A 24721-nucleotide genomic window follows, 5' to 3' on the forward strand; every position below is an offset into this window, starting at 1 on the left:
TTCATTAATTATTGAATTTATACGTGTTCAGTTTTCAATGGATCACCCAGTATATGTGGAGCATTTTGGAAAGACAGACTGTTGAATCCTTGCAGGCTTCCATTGTCGAGGCAGCGGATAATATGGACAATGAGTTTTACATTAATTAAGATTAAGGAATGCCTGAATTAATTTTTAGAAAATAATTGTAGTTTACATTATCATTAAATTCTCTGGGCTTAAAAACTCCAGCTTGTACATATAAAACAATAATCAACCGTAGTCGTAATTGAAGCATATTTTATATAATATTACCTGTAGTATATACTACAAACATTGCCATGTCAAAAGAAAAAGAAGAATCAAACAGGTTTAAAATTACGAAGTAACTTCAAAAATTGAAGAACGGGACTGAATTGGTAGTTGTGGGTTATTGCCATCAATATATATCATTAGTACTCTTATAACATTACATACTCGTATTTTAGAGAAGAGTTCGATGCACCATCGAAATGGCATATTTTGACATTTTTCTTATTATTGATATTATTATCACTATTATTATGGGTATAAAATTATCATCATTGCATTTGTATGTTCATCATTTCAAGGCCGACGGGGTCAATGAGTTCAATCCTCCACCCTCTTCTTGCTAGTTTGCTAGTTCTTCTATCTCTCTCGGTGGGGTTTATTCTCGTAAAAATAAGTTTTTTCTACACCATCCATCCATACATATAAAGACACCTCTCGGCTCCTCTTCCTCCTCTTGGGGACGAGTCTGAAAGGAAAAAATATTATGGGCATTAAAAAAAAAGGGATAGCTCCGTTACTTTGATACAAGCACTCTGTAGTATCACTATATTTTATAGACTCAAACACCATCTCCACAGATGTAAGCACATAAAAGGGGTCAATTTACTTGGTTATAGCAGTTCTGTTCTTCTTCCTCCTTCGTCTTCGCCGCCACCATGAACGGACCAAGCCCAAGATCATGAGCAACTCCTCTCTTTATCTATGTCTTACAAAATATCCATTATAATGCGTGTGTATTGAACGGGGTGGCTCTTCTCCTCCCGTTGATGCAGTAACTTGTAAGGAACTACCAAAAAGAAAGAGAAAAAATAGACGGGGAAAATACAAATTTCCCGCCTATTACTTCCGCTGTCACGTGTCGTTCACCTCAATAAACATATTATTCTTATAAACATGTTCTTCCTTACTTTTTATAGACGCCAATAAAAGTTGTCTATTATATAATCATGAGTAATCTATTATTATATGCCTCTTCAGTGAAATGGTTCAAGTATAATTTAATAACATAGTCATAATGGTTCTTCTATTATGAATGAGAAAGAACGACCATTTTTTATTCTTTTTTCCTTTTTCTTCCCTTCTTTTCTTTTTAATTCTCTTCCATCCCGCACTGACTTGCATTTTTTTCGTCTTGTCATAGGATGTTAACGATCTACTTATGTCTGGTTCATGCTAAATAAATAATGAATCAGACACTGTGTATATGAAAATATGGCGATCAAAAATGTATTTAAGTATTTATTTAATAGGTATGTTTAGTATGTCTTTAATTAAGAAAATTGTGATTTTTACAGAATCAAGGAAAGAGAAATAAAAATGATTTTTTTAATTGTTTAAATAAAAGATTTAGTTATATTTTTATTACAAATGTCCTCATTCACAAGCAATGACAGCATTGATAAGCCGGCGAACAGATTGGCGTCTCTTTACGATGAAGGCCATGTCCAGGCCTTACAATGTAGTCATGATCGCAGCTTCAAGCAAATCCAAATTTGTATGGGAGATATTTTTCTCCAAGACACACCAAACTGTTGAGGTCAAGGCTGGACGAGGACCAATTGGAGGCAGGTCATAAGTCAGCCATATTGTTCTCCCAGAAGTTTTGATTCTTCTTGATTGTATGGGGCTGTAATGGACTTCTTGATATTGGGGGCAGTTTGGATGGAGATGCAGATAATCTCTGCAACCTTCTCGGCACTGAAACAAGCGAAGAGAACGTTGCATATGTGTTGCTCTCACATTTTTATACTTAGAGGCATGGAATAAAACCAAAACTTGCTTATTTTTGTTTCAGCTGTCGTTTGGTTACGTAATGAAACCTTGTAATTATAAATAATGGGGATGTAATCGTTATTAAATACTATTGCAAGTTTGGGTTGCCATTCTGTGGAACATTTTTTGAGTGACGTCAGCGGTGTACATGTTGGCCACTTTTGGGCCAATAACAACCAAGTTTTATAACAATAAAAACACAATTTTAGTCATATTAAATACCATAGCGATCAAGCCCGAAATGGCATATACCAATAGGAGAACTTAAATCGTAGTGTCTATCAAAATATATGATATATCTCTATAGTCTAGTTTTATTACATATCAGACCCTAAATGTGTCCAAAATATGTCATTACATCGTTATACATTCTTATTTTCATATTGGGGACAAAAATTAATTGTTACAATGGAAAGTTAATAAGATACTTTCCTCATATGATATTACTTTACTTTATAAATGTACAAATTTATACATTTTATAGGGATTTTCAGAACATTTTACTTTGATTATAATCAAATATCCGGCCCTATCATTAATCAGTAAAGTTTTAAGCCTCAAGAATGTACAAAACCCAATTCTTTTTGGCCAACAGTGTTATTTTTCTCTCAAACTCTTACCATTATTATTAAAGTATGCTCATGAATGATGAAAAGTAAAACTGAGGACCTCTTGGGAGTTATAAGTACATACAGACGACAAAGGGATTTCAATTGACAGTTCATCAAAGTAAGGCTGTAGTAGATTAAAATCTACAACCTGCTATAATGAACGTCAGATAGGGCAAAGGCTAGAAAAAAGATATACAGTAATACCTTGAGATACGACTCCCACAAAATATAAGATTTATTATTAATGTCTTCTGGTCGAGGGTTGACGACGCAGCACAAGGGCCACTTCAAACGTAATACATTTTTAGTTATTCCTTTAGGGAGAAATTCCTTTGACTTACGAACTCCGGTCCAGGAACGAGTGTAATTTGCATGTGAAGTTATTACGCTATCAGGGGCGTCCAAAGGGTGACCTGGAGTGCATGTAGCCCCCCCCACACACACAAAATTAAAGAATTTTAGCTATATACAAGAAAATTTTATATTTGAAATTTAATTTAATTTTTCATATTGTTTTCCAAAAAAATAATTTACTTTTTATAAATATTTATGGATTTTTTAAATTTTTCTAAAAAAAAATATTTTTCCCAAAAATGTATTCCTTTGTAACCCAATATGGATTTATGAAAAAATTTTACAAAAATTTAATTTTTTGTGAACAGCTGTAGATTTTGAAATTTTTTTCCAAAGAGTTTAAGATTTGAAATTAAAATTTTACTGTGAATTTATGAAACAAAAATTTAATTTTTTGGAGAATAGCTATAAATTTGTGGAATTTTTTTCAAAAAAATATTTAATAATTTATTTTATTTTATATTTTAGTTTTAATTTGAACTTCTTTTTTTATAAAGTTTCATATCGGAAATTAAATTTTACCAATATTTTCCCAAAAAATTTTATTTTTTTAATTTCTTTGACACACACACACAAAAAAAAACATATATAATCCTGCGGACGTCCTTTGGTAAATAATTGAATATCTGGATATAAATGTGACTTATTCAAATTTCAACGTCGTCAAGTAAAGGAAATAAGTTGATTGATGTACTTTTTATTACAAGTAAGTACATAATCAAAATAAGAAAAGCAAACAAATGTGATGTTTTGTCAACTGATACATCTCGTCGGGTCTATGTATTTCTTCACTTATTTGATTAATTCTTATCTGTTTGATTAAAAAATATGGTCACAGTAACTTATAACTTTATTAGAAATGTAATTAATTTTATGTGGGACTCTATCTTTTCATCTCTTTTTGTTTTATAGCCGCAAGGACTTGCCTACCTTTGCTTTAAACAAATGATTTCCTCTTTTTGGGGATAGACTACATGAACAACGTCATATCTAAGTAACTGTCGACTTCATTTAAAAACATATAAGACTTCTTATAAATACATATTGTATGTGTTTGGAATTTATAATTAGTAGGTAATTATATATTAGTATAACTGTAGGATCCGTTGAATGGAAAGTTGCCCAGCATGGCATTATCCCAGTAACGTGAAATTTCACTTCTTAAAGAAATCCACAGAGTATGGACCAAAAACCAGGAGTAGAATGAATAAATTAGGAAAAACATTGTGGAGTCAAGACAAAAACAATTCAAACCCCAATTGAGATATGTTTAAATGCTACATAATATACTTAGCTTTATTTTTTATACAATATGTACTCCTTCACAAGCATTGACAGCATCGACACGCCGGCGAACAGATTGGCAGATCATGACGATGACGGGACTGTCAATGGCGTACTAGACTGTCATTACGACAGCCAATCCAAATTTGGATGTGCAGCAAACATTCTTTTCCACGCCACGTAAACTGCATAGTACACGGGATTGCGGTCAGGGCTGAAGAAGACGCGCATGGAGGCAGGGCAGAAGAAAGGCATATTGTTCCTGTAAAAGTTTTAGATCTTCTTGGGTGTATGGGGAACTTCTTAATGGTGTAGACTGTCTGGATAGAGATACCATCTGTCTCTGTCGCCTTGTCGGTACCGACACTGGCACGGATGTTGCTTTTTGGGTTATTGCTCGGATATTTTTACAGTGAGAGACCTGGGATTTAAAAAAAAAAAAACTCCTTTACTTGTGTTTTAACTGTCGTTGGTTGCATAATGAAACCTGGGTATTAGGAATGATGAGTGATTAAATTGTGATTAAATGCTAATGTAAGTTTTGGATCCAACTCTCTGTAATTTTTTCTAAAAATAAATAACAATTAAATTTATATATAAAAAAAAACATTTTATAAAATACTTTCAACATCATAGCTGCACTCTTGGTGTCATAGATATAAAACTTAGAGTTTATACTTCATAGAGTGTCACATTTTTAATGAAGATGTGTACAATATCAATTTTAATCATTTATTAATATCAAAAGAAAAATATTAAATCAATTGTTTTAATACGTAATACACACATCTGTGCATCTTACCTTTAGTACAAAGGCAACGAAACTGAGGGAAAAGTGGCAATAGCTGTACAAATCGATTTTTTTTTTTTTTACTAGATATATATTTGAGAAAAAATTAAAATCCTCCCCTATTATGGTATATATGTGGAACGTCAACATAAAACAACCTGTACAATAATCAATAAAACGTGAAAATGCCTATTTACTTTTTGTCTCACACAATCCAATATTTCATAGACTTTTTTGAGAGTCAATTATAGGCTTATTATTATATCTTCTGAGATGGGTAAGAAGGTTACCAACAAATGTTAACTTTATACAAAAACCTTTATTTGATTTAAGAAACTTATATTGGTTCCGATATGTGACCCCTTTCAACGATCAAATCTATCAACTTCTCATTCTTTTAATGACGACTTTCATTTGTGCAATTTGCAACACACCCAAATGATTAATAAAAATAATTTGCTCATAGAGATGAACGATAATTATTCCTATAAAATTAATAAATTAATAAATTTTTTATTGATTAACTGTATATATACATACAGCCTAATATTTCATTGAACTATTGATAGGCTTATTATTATTCCATTTCTGACATTAGTATAGATATCGAATACTTTTACGTATAGATTAAAAGCTTTATTTAATTAAAGACTTAGTGATAAAAATCGTGTGTTTAATGGGTAAGTTTAAAAAAAAAGAAACCAAAAACAACATGGTTACCCTGAGAACTTAAAGAAAGTTCTGGAGGAGATGAGCTGCAATCACCTGTCACAAAAAAATGTGAAGAAGAAAATAAAAAAGGACATTGGCCAAAATTACTCCAATGTTATTTATCAATTCTATGCCGAGGCCAACAAGGGCGGACAATTTTAACTCCACGACAAATCCGAAGGTTGACCACACACGAATGTTCAATAAGATGGTCAATTATATTGACCATCTATTTAGGAATGGATGTTCACTACCCAGGAATTAAATAATAAGGACAACTGCTAAGGAAAAGAAAATTCATTCTTTAGATTACCAATAAAAAAATTAAAAAAAAAGCTGGCCTGCAAAAAAATATAAAGGACTTACATCAATATTGTTCCCGATAATCCCTTGTAAATCAAATACGTCATTTTTTTTTTTTTATTGTGACGATCCTTTTAGACTGTTTTAAGTGATTTTATCCATATGCTCAAATGGAGCAAAAGAATAATTTGCTCTTAAAAATGAAGTATAATATTAATATAAGAATACAAATGCAATCCACACTCAATTTGAGTCAGCTAGGGCATACGAATACTTATGTACTTTTAATATGAGATCAATTCAAAAATGAGTTTTTTTCCTTGAAATATTGTCATGGCCATATCTCAAATTGACTACGATATAGAGCGTTTTTGGAGAGGCTCTTTTTCTGGATTAAAGTTCATACTTTTAGCTATACAATGCCAATCTTTTAAACTTTTTGAATCTATTTGTCTTGAAGCTATGAACATCTGAACAAAAAGCACCTATTTTCTACTTTAAACATAGATAACTCGAGTCAAAAGTATGATGCAGACATTTTAAAAATGGTTTTAGTATTTTTTTAATGTTCAGCTTTAAAATATATCAACATAATTTATCTCCGTCTTCACCACCAAGGCTTTAAAAAGGCTTTGAATCCTTAAAAATAACAAAATTATTTGGCTTTTTTCTAAAGACCACAAGACTATGAGAGAAAAAATAAGGCCATATTTGGGATCAGGGCATCAAATAGAGCATATACTGTTTTTGTACCATTTTTGCTGTTGGACAGTGTAATTGATTGGTTAAAAATGAGGGATAATATTTATATAAGAATGTAAATATAATCCGCACCCAAATTGAGAGAAATCATTCTTCTTTGCTTTTGTGCTGATGACCCACATATGATCAAATTTTCCGACCAAAATATCCATGTTATACGGCACAATGGCCCTGCTTCCATACAAATGTAGGATTGCATAATCATCATATCTTGTTTTCTGTTGACAGGCCACATACGATAGTCGTTTGAAAAGTCTGTGCAAAATCCGAGAGATGGCACTACTGGCGTGTATCGAGGAAAAGGTTTGATTAGTAGTATTTCTTGGAAGAACACAGATAAAATTTCAGCCAGATTTGTCAATTCCTTTCTGTTTGGCATTTGTTTAAAGCGAGGATTGATTTTCAAAAAATGGACGAAATTTTTTTTCGTGTGTTACTTAAACATTACTTTATGAGGGGCAAAACACGTCATGCCACTCAAAAGAAGCTTCATAAACATTATGGGAACTCTGGACATTTGATTAAACTAGTTTGTAAGTGGTTTCAAAAATTTTGGAGGGGTCATATGGGCACAAATGACGCTGAACATTTTGGACACCAAGTTGAGCTACTACTCTAGAAATAATTGATAAAATGCATTTTATGGTGATGGATGATGATAGAAGAGTAAAAGTGCTTGAGATTGCTAGTGCCTTGGGCATCCCCAGGATTACAGAAGAGTGAAAGTCTGTAATATTGCTAGTTTAGTGGCATCTCGAGTTGGACCCCTATTTCCATTAATTTTGCGACCACACTTGCTGAGGTATAAGATGGTTCATTGTTGTAATGGAAAATTACTTTTTTGTAGGCCAATCGTGGGGTTTTCTTGCTGCTCTGTTTTCAAGCGGTCCAATAACAATGAATAATATACACTTGTAATAGTAAAACCCCTTTTCATATGTTCCTTGTGAATCCAAAAGACAGTCATCATAATCTTTCCAGACGATTCTTCGATTCAAACGAATGGCAAATAGAAATAAACAGAAATATCTGGCTGAAAGTTGTTGTGTTTTCTTTCAAAAGATGCTACTAACTAAACATAACCTCTATACGTCATCTCTCGTATACAGTCAAAGGTATCTTAGTGAGCAGGGTGTTATTTTACCAACAGAAACCAAATTAAATTTATTCTTTGATCAGTTGTCTATTTTTGTACATAATTTCCTCTAATTAGTGTTCTGATAATTTTGTCAAATAATACAAATGTAATCATCCAGACTCAATTTTGAGAAAAATCATTCTACCTTGCTTTATGTGTTGACGTCAACATTTTTTTCTTTTAAAAAAATAGATATATATCTAAGTAAGAGATGATCTTACTTAAATAAATTTTAATAATAATTGTTCCAAGATTAAAAGTAACTTAATACTTAAAAACTTATCAAAGTAAAAACAAATGATATAATCACTCTTGTCTTTTTATTATCATAAGGAAACTGATTATTATTCCAGATTCAAATGTAATTCATATATTTCATTTCCTGATTCCAACATAACAATGTCTTACCAATGTACATACACTAACAAGTAAATATATGTGGAACGTCGATGAATTAGTATTGGTTTTCGTTCTGAAAATCCTAGACTGATCTGAGAGAATTATGATTTTTAGTTGAACGAACTCATTATAGAGGCATCCGCAGGGGTAGGGCTGGAGGGGCTGAAGAAAATATTTATAATTTAATTTAACTTAAGAATTTTATTTTTACAAAAATGTTGAATTTGAAAAATATTCAAAAAAAAATTTCATTTGAAATTTATCTTTATGTGAACAGCTACTGATTTTTGATCTTTTTTTTTTTCCAAATAATTTAATTTTCTGATAATAATTATAGACACTAGAAATTAGAAAATAATGATTTTCTGCTTCGGATATTAGAACTTTTACGTATCTTAAAAAAGATCCAAGGTATTTATTGAATCTTAAAATGCTTTTAATATTCCTTCATAATGATACGAGTTGTCTGACAAGACCTGGTTCTGATGTACTCAGTTACAATACTGAGTGTTCCATTAAAATCTGAACAATTTGAATTTTAAACTTCAACAAGATATAATTTATTCATTATGAATATAATTTCAACGAAATTAATAGTATAAATAGATGTGTTTTTGGAGCTCCATGGATTTTTTAAGTATCCGCTGTTAGGGTAATTATGTCTTCAAGGGGATGGAGGAAGGCCTGGCACCCATTGCAGATGTAGTTTTCTGTCATGGCGTCCCAGTACTGGCTGACAGTGCCTTAGATGGCCTCGGTTTTTGGATGCCATACACTGCAGGCCTTTACCTCGACATAGAACCAAAAGGTGTAGTCAAGGAGGTTAGCATAAGGACTGAAGAAGGTGCCAAAAGTGTAAAAAAGATTTCAAATGAACTCAAAAGACTCAGTTAAAAGAGTCTTGTATCGGAGGCTATGGGTATGTTTCATTGCTGGCATCAAAAGTTAGCTCTCTAATTTTGGTTTTGTAACTATATCCGAATGTTCACGTACCCGAATATTTACGAACCTACTCTAGATCTGCCGTATCTTTGTCTGAACTGGTCGCAAAAAAATTATGGTCTAGGTCAGTTCAAAAATATATATATATATATTAGTCATGATCACTCTCACAAAAAATCTGTCTAAATTGGTCTCATTTAAAATTTCACAGACAAAATAGGTTCGTAAAAAAGTAACTTCGTATTTTTCTCTATATTTCCATGTTTTATAAGAAGTGTTACAATCATTCGATTTAAGGCAAGTATTCCCTGTTCTGTTTGTTAACTTGGTAACAACTAGAATCTAAATTCATAATGCCCTTCTCGTTGAAGCCCTTGTCTGTGAAAAAACTACGACAACCAATTTTCAGAGGCATCTATGGGGGCTAAATTTGTCCTCACATACGTGTTGGTCATAGACAGGAACAGGTGGTAGTCATTTGGTGCTGGGCCGGATTATAGGGCGGATACATAAGAACTTTCCATTTGAGCTCCTGGAGCTTCTTGCACGTAGTCAAAAATGTGTACGTCCTGGTGCTGTCTTGTTCTCTCATATTCACAAATGCTGGCTGCGTGTATTAAATTGCCAGCTTCAAACAGTCAAGTTACTTAGAGTAGAGGGGAGAGAGTGAAAAAATTGTGCAAACCGAACCAAAAGAGTATTATGGGCCCTGTATACATCACAAACTTTTCTTGGTCACTTTAGACGCGTTTATCTATTCATGCTAGCAAAAATGTAAAATATGTCGTATATCTTCCTTTTAGACCTCCGTACTCAATGCAAGCTAATTCACGAATGAAGCGGACAAGCGCATTACTGTCAATAAATTGTTTGTAATAGGCACTCACGCCTTTACAAAGCTTTATTGCATGATCCGATGTGACTAATTATGAACAAGATATACTTGGTTAAAAAAGGGATGGAAAATCGAAATAATTTTTTCCCCAGCCTAGTATGGAAATCGATTATAGAAAAATGTATGCCTCCTCACTGATTCTCATCTCGTGGATATTTACCTTTAATTCTTACCATTAAGATAATGCATTTAATTGCAGCTAATTAACTTGCTTTGGCTAATGATTCAAATTGTTTTCGAGAACAAAGGAAGGGTGAGTTTGGGCAAATAGTTCAAAGAAAAACATAAACATATTACTAACTCTGAAAAGTGTTTTGTTTATTCCTTGTTGATTTTTAATCGGTTATGAAGGAAAATTTCTATTGAAAGGTATTGTCATATCAAATTAAATATAGCGTTCCTACGTGACGTCACAATTTTGATGTCTCCCATTTTGGGAGCTTGAACAGTTTTATAAGAAAGTAACGTCTTTTTCAAATATATTAAGAAAAATAGGATATAGGATATTGGATCGTGTCAAAATGGAAGCAATAAATAAAAAGATTTCAACCTCACCCTTGTTTTATTATACAGGGTACATGGAAAGTACTGTTAAATTAACTTTATACAATATAATTATATTTAAGGTTGAGAGATATCAAATTTAAACTGTAGTTAGGTCGAAACTCGATCATAAAAACAGTTTTATATTAAATAACAGTTTTGTTAACCTCAATGAAATTCAAGAGAGATGCTATAATCAAGGAGTACCTGAAGGGCAAATCTCGAGCAGCCATCTTGAGAAACCTGAAGAGCCTGGAGGTCAATCCCATGCTCATCAAAAGAACCATTGAGAAGAACGAGGAAACTCAATCCATCAGGACAGACCCAGATCAAGCAGACTAAAGTAAAAAAAGACACCCGGGGTCGTCAAGGTAAGAATTACGAGAAATTGCAGGACAAATCTCACCAAGATGGCCAAGGATTTCAACATGGGTACAACAACAATAAGAGACCCTATCCAAGATGTTCTTTAGTATGTATCCCTACAAATTGAAGAAGCAACAGCACCTGTCAAGCAAGGTCAAGGCTAAAAGACTTGAGTGAAGCAATTTCATTCTTGAGAAGCTGAGGACTAGCACGGCTCCCAAAATTGAGTTCAGGAATGAGAAGCCAAAATAGGTAAGCTGGGTAACTATAGAGTCAACAGAGTACAGAAGCGACAGTCTGTGATGGTTTGAGCTACTCTGCCTGAGACAGGGAAGTTCCCCTTTGTGTTTGTGCCAGTCGGTGTGAAAATCAACACCAAGGAATACATCAGTACCATCCTAGAGGAAGGGCTCAACAACACTTACAGAATGAGCCATAGACCTTCCAACAGGATGGTCCACACATCCAGAGAGACGCAGCAGTTGTTTGAGGGCAATTTAAGTGGTTTCAAAGACAAGACAGTCTGGCCTCCTACAGCCTCGACCTAAACGTCGTGGATTACTCCATATGATCTATTCTTGAGAGGAGATTGTTCATCGTAAATTACAAAAAATATTCGTATATGAATGCAAATGTAATCCAAAATCAATTAACTTTGAGAAAAATCCTTCTAGCTTGGTTTTATCATGAGTGCCATATTTTGTATTCTTTCTAAATAAAGTCAAAAACATTCAGCCAAAATTATGAGTGAGCCGGTGGAAACCTTTTATTAAACGTTCATGACTGGACTTTGTATCAAAGATGCTTAAATAAAAGAAATTTTATTATTTTGGTGAGATTTGTAATACAAAACTTAATAAAATCTACCTTGAGAGATTGGAGATTAAGAGAGTTTTTTCAACATAACAATAGGTGACATCTTTCACATAAAATCCAGTCCTTCATTTGCTATATATAAATGACTGAAAAGAATTGGGTAAGCAATATAATAGAGAATTAAATAATATTAGACTTATCTTTAAATGATCAAAAAAACATATTTATAATGTACCATTCAATATTGACATGTTTTTTTATCAGTTGTGCAATTATTTTTTATAAAAGTTTTTTCGTTCATAATTTTGCCAAACATGATCCCTCTTTTCTGTAACCCAATTTCTTGTAAATACAGAGAACATTTTCTCAAGTGGTGATGCTTACTTTCTTATGGAAATTATAAGCAAATTTGTACTCTTCTTTGACCATTATATTCATCCATTTGCTGAGTAAATAGAGCAGCTAATAAAGATTAATTAATTACCAAATTCACAAATCTAATTAATGGTCAGACGATATTGTTCTTCCAAATTTCGTATTAGCAATAAAACTACCACAATACGAATATATATCATTTCTGTTGGCGCAAAGAGGCCACTTAAATCTACTATCAAATCGTCGACTTGACTTTAAATCAATCTGGATTAGTTTAGGTAAAATATTTAAAAATACTAGGTTGCTTTGGTAAAAATAAGAACAACTCCATTTAATAAACAATATAAAAAAATGTCAAAAATCAAAAGTTCTGAGCATCGAGGGGAAAAGACAAAGGGTGTTTGATTTGCTTCACTCCCATGTGAGTGTCGAGGAGATCGGTGGGGGCTCCAGGAGTCCTATTTACAAGATGAAAAGCATGGTGGCTTCAGGTCAGAGCCTTCAGAGGTACTCTGGCTGCGGTAGACGGTGGAAAATCGAGATCATGAAGGACATGCACACCTTGATCACCAAAAGTCCTACCAAGTATATAATTCAGCATGCAAAGCCTCTCAGTGTCAGGCATTGGACTTTGAAGAATGTATGTGTAAGATTTGGGGGTTGGCCTCTCATGTACGTACGACAATATTGGAAAATAATTTCGATAGCAACATAGGCCATTTGGGCTAAGAGAGTCCAGAAATTGTTGACTTGGTTAAACCATAATGGATCCATAGTTCGCATCTGTTCAATGACTCTTTTTCTCTCAGCCATTCATTTTGGGCGTAGTAGAGAAGAGAGCTTATACTATCCCTCACCAAAATTTGGATGGCCTCTGTCAAGCAGCAGTTGGTGGCAATATCTGAGGCCTTCATCAAAAATTGATGAGGCCCTTTTAGGCCATTGTAGCATGAAATATATAAATAACTATCAATAAGAAGTCTATGATAAAAACTAATTGTTGTTTATTTTTTTATTACTACAAAAGCTTACCATATTTGTTCATTATCAAAAAATCCCCAATTTTACCTCGCACACAATACAAATTTGAAGGAATTCAGTATTATACAGGAGTCTTGATATTGGGAGGATGTGTCTCATTGGTCCTAACTTTTTTGATGACCTTTATTCATTTATCTCTCTTTGAGATTCGAAGGGAACTCATCTGGAAATGAAATATTTTTGGTTTTTTCATAAAGTACTAACATTCACACAATAATTAACATCCAAAGTTTAATCAAATTCATGAGTTGGGGAAAAGTATTTTCGCATTTTCACTTTATTTCAATGCTTAATAATGCTTGAAGCACTGTTGTGTAACACGGACCGAAAGAGTATTGGCATTCTAATCATCACAAATTGTCTTGGTCGCTTTCGACGTCATTTTCCTCTTTCAGTTCGTAAAAATGTAAAATATGGGTAATTTCTTATTTTGATACTTCCATACTTGACGCTAGATAATTCACTACTGAACCTGCTAAGCGCAATACTGTCCAAAAAGTGGGTGTAGTATATATAAACATCTGAACAACAATTTATCGCATGATCCGATTTGAGATATAATTCGTTTTAAAAAAAGGGAGGGAAATACGAAATTACTTTTTCTCCAACCTATTATTAACTAATTTATATGTAACACCTTCAATGTGTTAGTATTTGCATTAAGTAATTGAAAAGAAGAAGTGAATCTTATGACGACTAATGTATACTTGCACACAGAAGATTATTTTGTCTTGTTCCTATCCTTTACTTGTAAAATAAACATGAGCATAAAACATGATCAAGGGATCGATGGTACAATCATCCATGGACATCATGGCTCCCTTTAACCCATAAAATCTATCAATATATCCTTCTTTTATTGTGATTCATCCATTTTAGATGCTTTAATAGTCCAATTTAATAGGAATAAAAGATTGCTTTTGTGTTTACGAGTCACATGTGAGAACTCTTCAAAAATAGATCTAGTGAAACTTACCGTGTCTTCACTTTCAATAGTAAAAAAAATGAGGCAGAAATAATACCCTTGTAAAAGATATACTATTAATAAAACGAAAACAAAATCGGGATTTCCTTCACCTCCTTAAAAGGATACAATCCCCTAAATAAAAAGATCCTTGACCGAGTTATTCGTCTTCCTCATAGTCAATTCATGAGAAAAGAGTATTTCATAGTATGTAGGATAAGAAATTCTTGAGTTAATTACATAGAATACATATAACTTGTAAATATGGAAAAGGATCGTCCCTCCAATATGGAGGGCGAGAAATATTTGCGTACATGACGTGTGTGTATTGTTGCCTTTTCAGCGTATGCAATAAATAGTAAGGCGTGTGACTTGTTAAGGCACTACTTAAGAAGCAACAACGAAGAACAATGCGATGGTGAGTTGAAACAACGAAGGATGGTTTCAACAAACGCCTTTTGTAGTGAGCGTTCTTCCTTCTGAAGCTCTATTCTTTTCCTTCTTCGGGTAAAGCCTGAGCAAGAGGAGCAGTTACACCAACTTCATGCAACAACATATCCTCCCTCCCTTCCTCACTCAACCATAATACTTATCGTCAAAACGATTAGTTATACTATTGATGATTCGTGAAGGAACACCAGTTAAAAACCCTAGCAGATAGGAAGATTTTTTTTGTACATAGAGTCATTTCTAATATTAAAAACAAACCAAAATGCCACCCTCTCCTCTAATACCTCCAACCACGACTCCTCTACTCCTTCTCTTAATACAATGTTTACGGCTCTGGGAAGGTGTGAGTTGCGAAGGAGAGTTTGTGCCTCAAGTTGGAGCTACGTATGTTGAATACGAAAGTGGATCACGTATGATCATATTTCAGGGCATTGACAAGGAATGCTCCATATACGGGGATCCTATCTTTATTCGGAACGTGACTAATTCGGCTGCTGTGATGTACATTGATCGAGGTCTTACAGGTGTGCTTCTGCGGCTTTGTGAGAGTATTCATTTAAGTATACTCGGGCATGTGGTTGCTTACCATGATGAGGAGGAGATCTTGCAGGAGGCTGCGGAGCAGTTTAATGAAGTGAGTGGTGTTGGACAGGACTATTGGGAAAGGAGGTTTGATCATGGGTTTTTGAAGGATCCTCTTCGTGGGATTTGGTCTATGAATGTACTTAATAGTGTGCTGATATTCCCTGGAACCAAATGGTGTGGTCAAGGGGCTGTGGCCGAACATTATGATGATATTGGATATCACGCAGAGGCTGATCGTTGTTGCAGGTAGGCAGGCAATCATTCTATTTTTAAATACGTTTTTGTGTGTTTTGTTCTATATAATAATACTGGAATAGATGTTTTGACACTTTTATGATTCTATGTAGGTATTTTCCAAAAGAGGACTGTTCATACCTTACTATTTTGTAATTGTTCATTTATACTCCATGGATATGGGTCAGGTGTGGAATGATGTATAAATGTCATGTCACTGGTGTTATTTTCTTGTAAATAGGTACTACCCAAATACATATATGTGTTTCAATATTGAGAAAAGCTCATTTTGTATTTAAACACATATGTAGATATTGAAACATAGAGCTCTTATACATGGGCGCCTAGGATGACTCCTTGGCAAAATAAAAAACTTTTGCAAAATGCATCAACATGGAAACAATCTTGAACAAAAATTAAGAAAAGAAAAAATCCCATTTTTATTTGTATACAAAATTTGCGGGTCAAGTTAAGATACTCAACAAGTTTAGGTATACTTAAGAAACTTTATTTGATTTATACATATGTATGTATATGAATTTATTGTTATTTAATTGTGACGATTAATTTTGGCTACTTCAATTTGGTCAATTTGAGTTAATAAAAACAATTTGTTGATAGACTTTGAGGAGAATTAGTTTAAGAATACAATTGTATTCCACATTTCATTCAGGAACAAATCATTCTATTTTGATTTTGTGTTTACGGGCCAAACATTTTGTATGTGTCAATAAAAAAATAATCTGGAACACAAATTAAGAAAATGTGATAGTCCCAATTTTTTTTTTTTTTACTCCATAAACATCCCAATGTTTTATACACATAATTCAATAAATTTAAGGCTTATTATTCATAATTCTGGAATAAATTGATATACCCAATATTTTGTTCTATAAATTGGAATCAAATTTTGATTTCAGAAACTTATATTAGCCCTGATAACCCCCTTTCCACTATAAAATCTTTCAATTTATCATTTATTTATTGTGACGATCAATTTTGGCTACGTTAAATAATACAATTTCCGAAACACCTAAAGGGTCTATATGAATAATTTGTTTATACAAATTGATAATAATTATATATATATATATTTTTTGTTGAAAAAAATCATTCCTGTTTCATTTTTTATTGATGGACCACATAAATTGTGTGTCAACATAATTCAATATTTAATTAAAATCAAAAAGATACAAATTCCACTTCTAATTTTATTTCATTCATAATATACATGTTGGTTATTATTTCATATACATATTTGCAACAGCGTTTGTAGATTGGGTTGGAGGAACTGTAGCTCCTCCCAAATTAAGGCCTTTTTTTTTTCTTTACAAGCAAATTGAACATTTGAATTTTTTTTTCCAAAAAATTGAATATTTGCAATTTTTTTCTAAAAATGTGATATTTGATATTTTTTTATAAAAAGTGTTATAATTGGATTTTTTGTATCCAAAGACCTAGCCACGCCCCCAAAAATATAATTCTGGGGACGCCCAAGATGTGGTTAATAGGCGTGTTATTCACATTTCTGTGATAAATTAAAATACCCAAGAATTTTAACCATACAATAAACCTTTCATTTTATTTAAGAGACTTGTATTAGGCTTGATATGGTCCTTTTCAAAAGATGGCATCCATCAATGTATCATTATTTTATTGTGACGATCAATTTTGGTTGCTTTAAATAGTCTTATTTGCAACACACTCATTAGGTGTATTTATCATAGAAATTGATACTTGATTTACATATAAGAATATAAATGTTATCCAACTCAATTTTAACAAAAAATAATTCTAGTTTCCTTTTGTGTTGATATGCCACATCTGTGATACATCAATATAAAAACATTCTTGAATCAAATCAATTCATTAGTTTAATTCCTTTATACTTAAAGCCCAATATTTCATAGATTTGATTCATATATTTGAGTCAATTATAGGTATATTATCCACATTTCTGGGATGAGTTGAGGTAAGAGTAAAAATGTTATCTTTAAATTAGAATTTTCTTTTGATTAAGAGACTTATATCGTCCCCTCTCTAGGTTTTTTAATAATATCTTTCAATTTATCATTCTATTATTGCAAAGGTCCATTTTGGTGTCTTTAAGCACCCTTTACGGCACACCCAAAGGGTCAAAAAGAAGTGTTTGTTGATATAAATAAATGATCAGAATTCAAATGTAATTCAGACTCAACTTTGAGAAAAATCATTCAATCTTGATTTTGTGCTGACAAGCCAAAATTGATCAAATTTTCCTACCGAAACATTTCCATGTCACAAAACGCAATGGCAACTGTAGGATTAAATAAGAGATTCTGCCTTTTTCTTTCAATACATACTTCCCTAAGTGATAATTGCCTTCCTATCGATACCCCTGTATTCGAAATAATTTTGGCTTGACCTTCAGCTGTATTTCGGAAGTATATACAGATGTAGGTTTTTAAATGTAAAGTGTACTTACCTGATATACATAGTAATGTATATCATCGTTTTATAGTGTGCTATGCATGCTCACAAATTATCATGTGCAATGCGTCAATATTAAAACAATCTTGAACAAAAATCCAGAAAAGGTCCCAATCTATTTATTTACTTCATTAGTACATACAATCCAATATTTCATTGAATTATTAAAGTACATTATAGGCTTATTATTCGAATTTGTGGAATTAGTGTATATACTGAAGAAGTTTGGCTATAATTGCGAACTGTTATTTGATTCAAGATATTTATATTCGCTCCAATATGACCCTTTTTCAAATGTGATCCATCAATTTCTTTTTCTTTCATTGTGCCGATCAATTTAACCAAAAACTTTTGCAATGTGCTTTTGAGAAAAAAATACATGTCATTAAATTTATTTTATCACGTTTATTGTTTGAATTTGAACAATAGTGAGGGTCCAATATGTAGGCCATTTATTGCACAGTTGTGAAGAATTGTCCAACTATCTATTATTTTTATGCATTTTTGATTTCTTCTTTTTGAAATTGGAAAAAAATTTCTTTGTGTTTTTTATAAAGGCACATAAAAAGTTAGAGTATAAAATATGAAGCAACAGGAACGGAGTTATAAGTAACATAAATAATCATTTTAGTAAAAAAATATTCCCATCTCGAAGAACCTTCCAGTACATGCAAATATACAACAATAATAAAATTCGGGCAATTAATAAAACGTGATCAATTAAAAATTGAAATTAAAAATGGCGAAAAAAAAGAGCATGTATGATAATTAATTCATTTTTTTGGGGTAAATACATAGAAAAGAACAAATGTAGTCACTTAAATTTGTTTTTTTATTAATACTATATTTAGGTTAGACAATTATTCTCCATCGGAATGTTCCTATATTTGGGGTTCATTTGTTATGCAAGCAAATTTTCAGTGCGAACTGAATAATCATTGCTCACTAAATTGTTATAATAACATTGATTCTAGGTCGATTTTCATAAATGAGATTTTTTCTTTTTTTTTTTTGACCAATCTTGACCAAATGTTTCTTTGATACGAGTCCATACTAAACTTCTTTAATAAGCAATTTTGTTTGATACATTAAAAATCATAGGGATCTCAGACGGGTCTAGAATTTGTATACCGAACCCCAACATTAGTTGAGATAGATAATAAAGATTGCATCGTAGATTGTAAGAATAAAATGGAAATCCAGGATGCATAGAAAATTGCCCTGCCAAATACGCCAAACAGGTTAAAATCCATTGCCAACACTTCACAAAGAATTTATGCCCTTCCATAACTTCAAAATCACCCCAGATCCATGTTTTTTAACCTACTTGGTGCCTTTTTTGTAGCTTTTATCAAACTATAGGCCTCTGATTTATTTTGAAGTATTTGGAGGGGGCAGAAATGATTTTTTTTTAAAGTGTTGGTGGTGGTTTTTAACCTGTTTGTTTGTCCTTCCGTAGTCTTGATCAACCCATGGGCCTTACGTTTATTTTGGTGCTTTTAAAAATAAATATATATGCTTAGTGAATCAGCAGTGGTGGTTTTTAACCTGCTTGGGGGTCCTGCCATGAAACAAAACAAGTTTTGCACAAAATTATTATGATTAGGCTAATAAATGACAGGAAATTTTCCCAATGACAATTTTAGAGACTTTAATTTTCTTCAAGGCAATTTTTACAATGACTATTGTCTAAATAGGAATCTCCCCACTAGCCATTTTCTCCAGGTCAATTTTCCTAGAATGAAAAGCAAGATAGAGTAATACCTACTACAAATGTACTATTAACATGTTTTTATAATTATCTTATCAAATTCTTGACTTTTTGTCAAATAAATATGAACATACCTCAAATAAGAAATATCAGTCAAATCTACAACTTTATCTACTTAATAATCAAATAAAAAATGTGATTAGATATGTCTCGTTCGCAATGCTTCAGTTGAGTAGAATCTCCCTACATCATTGTAATGAATGCAACAGCTATTTCCATTCTTGGAACTCTTCTCAGCAGGGCTTTATCTGGGATCCCAGATTGTCCAAATGTATCGGATTATCGAGTCGCAGGAAAAATAGTGTATCCGGAGATTGATGAAGGAAGTGGATTTGTCTGGTCGCAAACTGATAAGGAAATGGATTATGAGAAACTAAATATATATTATAAAAACTTGTTCAGGGAGGAAGTTGCTGTTCTTTTGAGCGTGTTATGCAAGCAACTTTTTTTAAAGTCATAATTTAGTTCTGTTTTTTGCTATTTTTTGTAAAGACCCACAACTTTGAACAAGTGTTTATTTATATTTATCCTATAATAATAGTATGGAATGTTTTGGACTATCAATGATAGTGGAGGGGCTCCAAGTGCCTATGCTGTAGACTCAAGAGGGGTTTACATTGGAAAAATCATTTTGGAGGGCGTAAAGAATATTGACTTTGAGGCCATATCCACAGGTGAGAGATTGACGTGAAAATCCACTGAGCGCATAATATTACATCATTTCCCCTCTAATCCAAAAAGCACCCTGTGACGACACTCCAAATTCAGATTATTGCCTTTTTGTGGGAGATATTGGAGACAATGTTCACATGTATGATAACCGTGTGATTTATAAGGTCAAGGAGCCGACACGGGCAGAATTATTTCATAGTCCAGGCTTTATTATTCGAACAAACAAATGGACCAAAGTCGTGTATGAGTATGAGGCAGAAGTAGAAAACTCGGAGGGTTTCATCATTGATCCCAAAACACGTGAAGTCTTAATTATCACAAAGTCCCACTTTCATACAAAAGTATATGTAGGGAAACTTGATACAACGGATGACAAGCCAGTAAAACTCAGGGTATGTACAATTTGTATAGGGTGTACTTTGCCGATAAATTTTTACCGAAGGTACCCGTTTTATAATTATAAAACTTTTATTTATCTCTGCATTTTGGTCAACAATTATCATTGAGTAATGGTTCTAGGACACCTGACAAAAAAACTATTAGTCGAATAGGCAAATTGCCTGACAGATACTTTGACGAGAAAATATTAAAGTTACACTCAAATCTTGATATAATACAATTACAGAAAATCGGTTGGTGCTGTCAGTTTTTTTTTTTGTTTTTCTAGTTATATATTCTCTCTTTAATAAACCGTTCTGGTCCTTACAACTTTTCTAAATGATTCATTCCTACCTACTTTGGGTGTAATTTTCTTAAATGCAAAATAAAAGAATAACATAGTTGTTTAAACATATTTTTACAATATTTTCCCTGCTATTTAAATGTAGAAGGTTCTCATCTTTGTAGAGCAGTAATTCATTTTCAACCTCCAAGGTCAAGATAGGACGGATCCGCATTTACTGGGATCTTGAGCAGTTTGAATCTTTATATCTAAATACTGGGGTTAAATTTCACGTACCCGAAGTTTAGACATAAATAAAATAGGATCAGGATAAAGGTTACTGATCCCTAAACAATAAAAAAACTCAATTTCAATACACTGAAAACATATTTATTAATTATTATTGAAATTATTTTTAAAATATCTCACAAACTATAATGGGCCAAAATTAGGGTTTAGTCATTGAATAATAGTTAATAACTGTTCACAGCTTAGTAAGAACCAATCAATGTTAAGAAGGCTGATTTGGGCAAAAGAAGAAGAAACTTTCACAGCTAACAATCAAATGCAATGTACATTTACCTTGCTAGCACAGCGGTATATGTTTTTTCATATCATTGTTCTGAAGATAAGTTGGTTGAATTATAATTATGAGAAGTATAAAAAGAATGCAGTTACATTAATGAAATATTGTAGGCGTGTGCATGTAGCATTGAAAATGGAGCGGCTCTGTTTCCACTTCTTAAATTACTATGGGTATGATTTTGTATATCATTATAATTCATATGCTGTATTTGTTCAGATTTGAATAACATATACACGCTGCTCTGTAAGAATGAATTAACTCCCGCAAGCGTATTTGTATTTAGCATACCGGGATCACTGGCTTGCTTTTTTTTTTGTAAATGAGCGCTCGTGAGACTAAAATACTCATACGTCATCTCGTCATATTATTTTTCCTCACACAAATTTCTTATAAATATTATTTCATTCCTGAGAAGAGAATACGTCATACATATGTAAGCATATTGATTGAGAATTGTGAGGAAAATTGTGTGTATTTTGAGCATGTTATGGAAGGAACATGGAAATATTAAAGCAAATTTTGTAGTTTAGCCCACGCTTAATTACTCAATACTATTGTCCCAGGTAGCGCCTTACCAAAAGCCCAATACCAAAGATACGGTATAGTTTGTGATACAAGGACCACAACATAGAAATGTTTATTATGATAAAATTATGCACCTCCCTAGTACCAATGATACAAGTTAATCAGCCCAAACTTTATATTTTTTCTTTGCTTGTAGTATTCTGGAGTGAATCTCCCCTTAGTTGTCACAACCGATGCTACCTATTCTCCTGGATACTATAGAATAGGTATTCGTACCTACTCCCATATCTTCCTCTACAAGAATGACCACAAAAATAGACCTTTGAAGGATATTTTGAAGGATACTCCATGTAAAATCAGCATTATACCAACAGAACAATTTATGGGCGAGAGTTTAGCTCTGAGTAATGATGGCACAGTGTATATCCACTCCGAATTGATTGGAAAGAATATTTATGCTTATGACACTACGCTGAAAGTGTAATATTTTTGATAAAAACTTATAAATAAACATACTATATTAGCAACATACCGTTAAACTGTATTCTTCCTTCCAGAAAATCCCTTAAAAATAAAAAGGGGAGATGAAAAAAAGCTCTAACCCAGTTGGTAATAATTGGTGCCCTAAAAGCCAATTTTTTTCAAGGATATTTTGCCTTAGTATATAAATAAATGGTGATTATACGTCGTTATCGTTTATTTTTGTTTGAAATTGAAGCTCTCTTTTAATTTTTAAATGGAGTGATGTAGCTTAATGGTCAACGTGTTCGGCAGAAGTTATTCTCTTGAACGCAATGTGCATAGATTCGTGCCCCGGTGGTTCATAGAGGAGAAGGAAACATACTTAGTGAACATGGAATTCAAAGAAGATTCCATGGTCAAATCGAGTTTTGGCCATAATTCCGCCATTTTTCCAAGATAAAACAACTATTTAATGTGTTTTAATATAAATCAACACATATTTTGATTTAAAACAAAGGGAATATCAATTTCAAGCATAAATATACAATAAAAACTTATGATCACCTTTTTTTTAGGATATGTTTAGGAAAAATATCCTTGAGGCAAAATGTCTGTAAAGCAAAATGTCCTGAGGCAAAATAGTTTAAAGGAAAAATATCTTACGGCGTAATAGTTAGCTTATTTTCAAAGTAGAGTATTATTAATCATATGTAGAAAAAGATTTCATTCGAATTCCATCACTGATAGGAGTAACAAAAGCAAACAAAATTCAGTGTAAAAAAAATGTGTTAGGGAAGTCTCGCTGTGAAAGGACTGTCAAGATTTGGAAAATATATATATGGACATTTTTTATCTTCAAGCATAGGCGGTATCCATTCAAAACCTATCAGGATCTCAAATTGTACCACTGAGAGAAAGTCAAATTTTTGTAGAAAAATTTAAATGACTCCGTGATAGTCGTGTATATCGTGCGTATAATGAATGGTCATGTTTTTTTTTTTAAAAGAAACCAAAAATTAGCATCAGACACCTCTGACAATTTGAAGAATGTTTTGAAGGAGATATTCTACAATCCGTTGGGACAAAGGGAAAAAGAAACATCGAAATAAACTAGGACATGGGCCCGAATGTCTCCGATGTCGAACCCCAATTCTACTCCCAGTCCAACAAGGATTACAGTTCTAACTTTGCAATAAATCTTCAAGGTTACTTTCCGTCTTTTATGAGCAATACACACGGATGTTCTATACAGTTTTGGGACACAAAAAAGGTCCTAAAATCATATGACTGATAGCCAAATAAGTCAATCATACCAACAGCTATTTATCTCTCATGATCTCAAATACTATGTTTGTCATATTATTTATCCACAATTATTTAAATGTATTATAAATATTTATTTTATGAAATTAAAATTCTACACTGTAGTTTATTCTATATTGCATTACAATATTATTTGACAAGCGTTGCTATAGGTTTTTATTTTTATATCAGTGTGGCGTAGGTAAATCCGGACTATCTTTAACTACATCAGGAACAGTAAATAAAGCATTTAACTCGGTTATTTCAATTTTAAAGTGAGATATTGAGCATTAGCTTTCCTTAATGAAGAAAAACGAACAGGAAAAAGGTCTCAAAACAATTTGGTAGTGTTTATCAAAAAGTCCTAACTGTTGGATTAGTATAGAAACGATTAATGTCTGATCTGTTGATATTGCGGCAAAAAGCCTCATAGCATTTTAAATGGTAATGATTATGAAAATGTGTCAAAAATCAATTCTCAATGCAAAGTTTATATAACTATAAAGTGGGAGTTATTTGAATTGATCGACAGAAATTGTGACTTCCTCTTAGTATTTAAAATCTGAGATCCCATGAGGTATTAATTACCACCCTGGTGACCATTCTTTTTATCTCAAACAATCTCTATGGATGTGGAGTGTATTAT

At 32.5% G+C, this 24721-nt stretch overlaps 2 protein-coding genes across 2 annotated transcripts in view; both read left to right on the forward strand.

Moving 5' to 3' along the window:
- The first annotated feature begins 14727 nt into the window (after positions 1 to 14727).
- LOC121125902 (uncharacterized) overlaps positions 14728 to 24721 on the forward strand; it is a 49749-nt gene continuing 39755 nt past the window's right edge. The window contains exon 1 of the mRNA XM_040721162.2: positions 14728 to 15639. Coding sequence (XP_040577096.1) covers positions 15071 to 15639 — 569 coding nt within the window. The 5' untranslated portion in view covers positions 14728 to 15070. The remainder of the gene's footprint in view (positions 15640 to 24721) is intronic.
- On the forward strand, positions 20034 to 22838 carry LOC121125904 (uncharacterized). Its single transcript, XM_071891644.1, has 3 exons — positions 20034 to 20541; positions 20609 to 20931; positions 22508 to 22838. The coding sequence occupies exons 1-3, from the start codon at positions 20415 to 20417 to the stop codon at positions 22793 to 22795; spliced, it is 738 nt and encodes a 245-aa protein (XP_071747745.1). The 5' UTR covers positions 20034 to 20414; the 3' UTR covers positions 22796 to 22838.

The sequence above is a fragment of the Lepeophtheirus salmonis genome, chromosome 11, assembly GCF_016086655.4.
Source record: "Lepeophtheirus salmonis chromosome 11, UVic_Lsal_1.4, whole genome shotgun sequence".
Classification (NCBI taxonomy): Eukaryota; Metazoa; Arthropoda; class Copepoda; order Siphonostomatoida; family Caligidae; genus Lepeophtheirus; species Lepeophtheirus salmonis.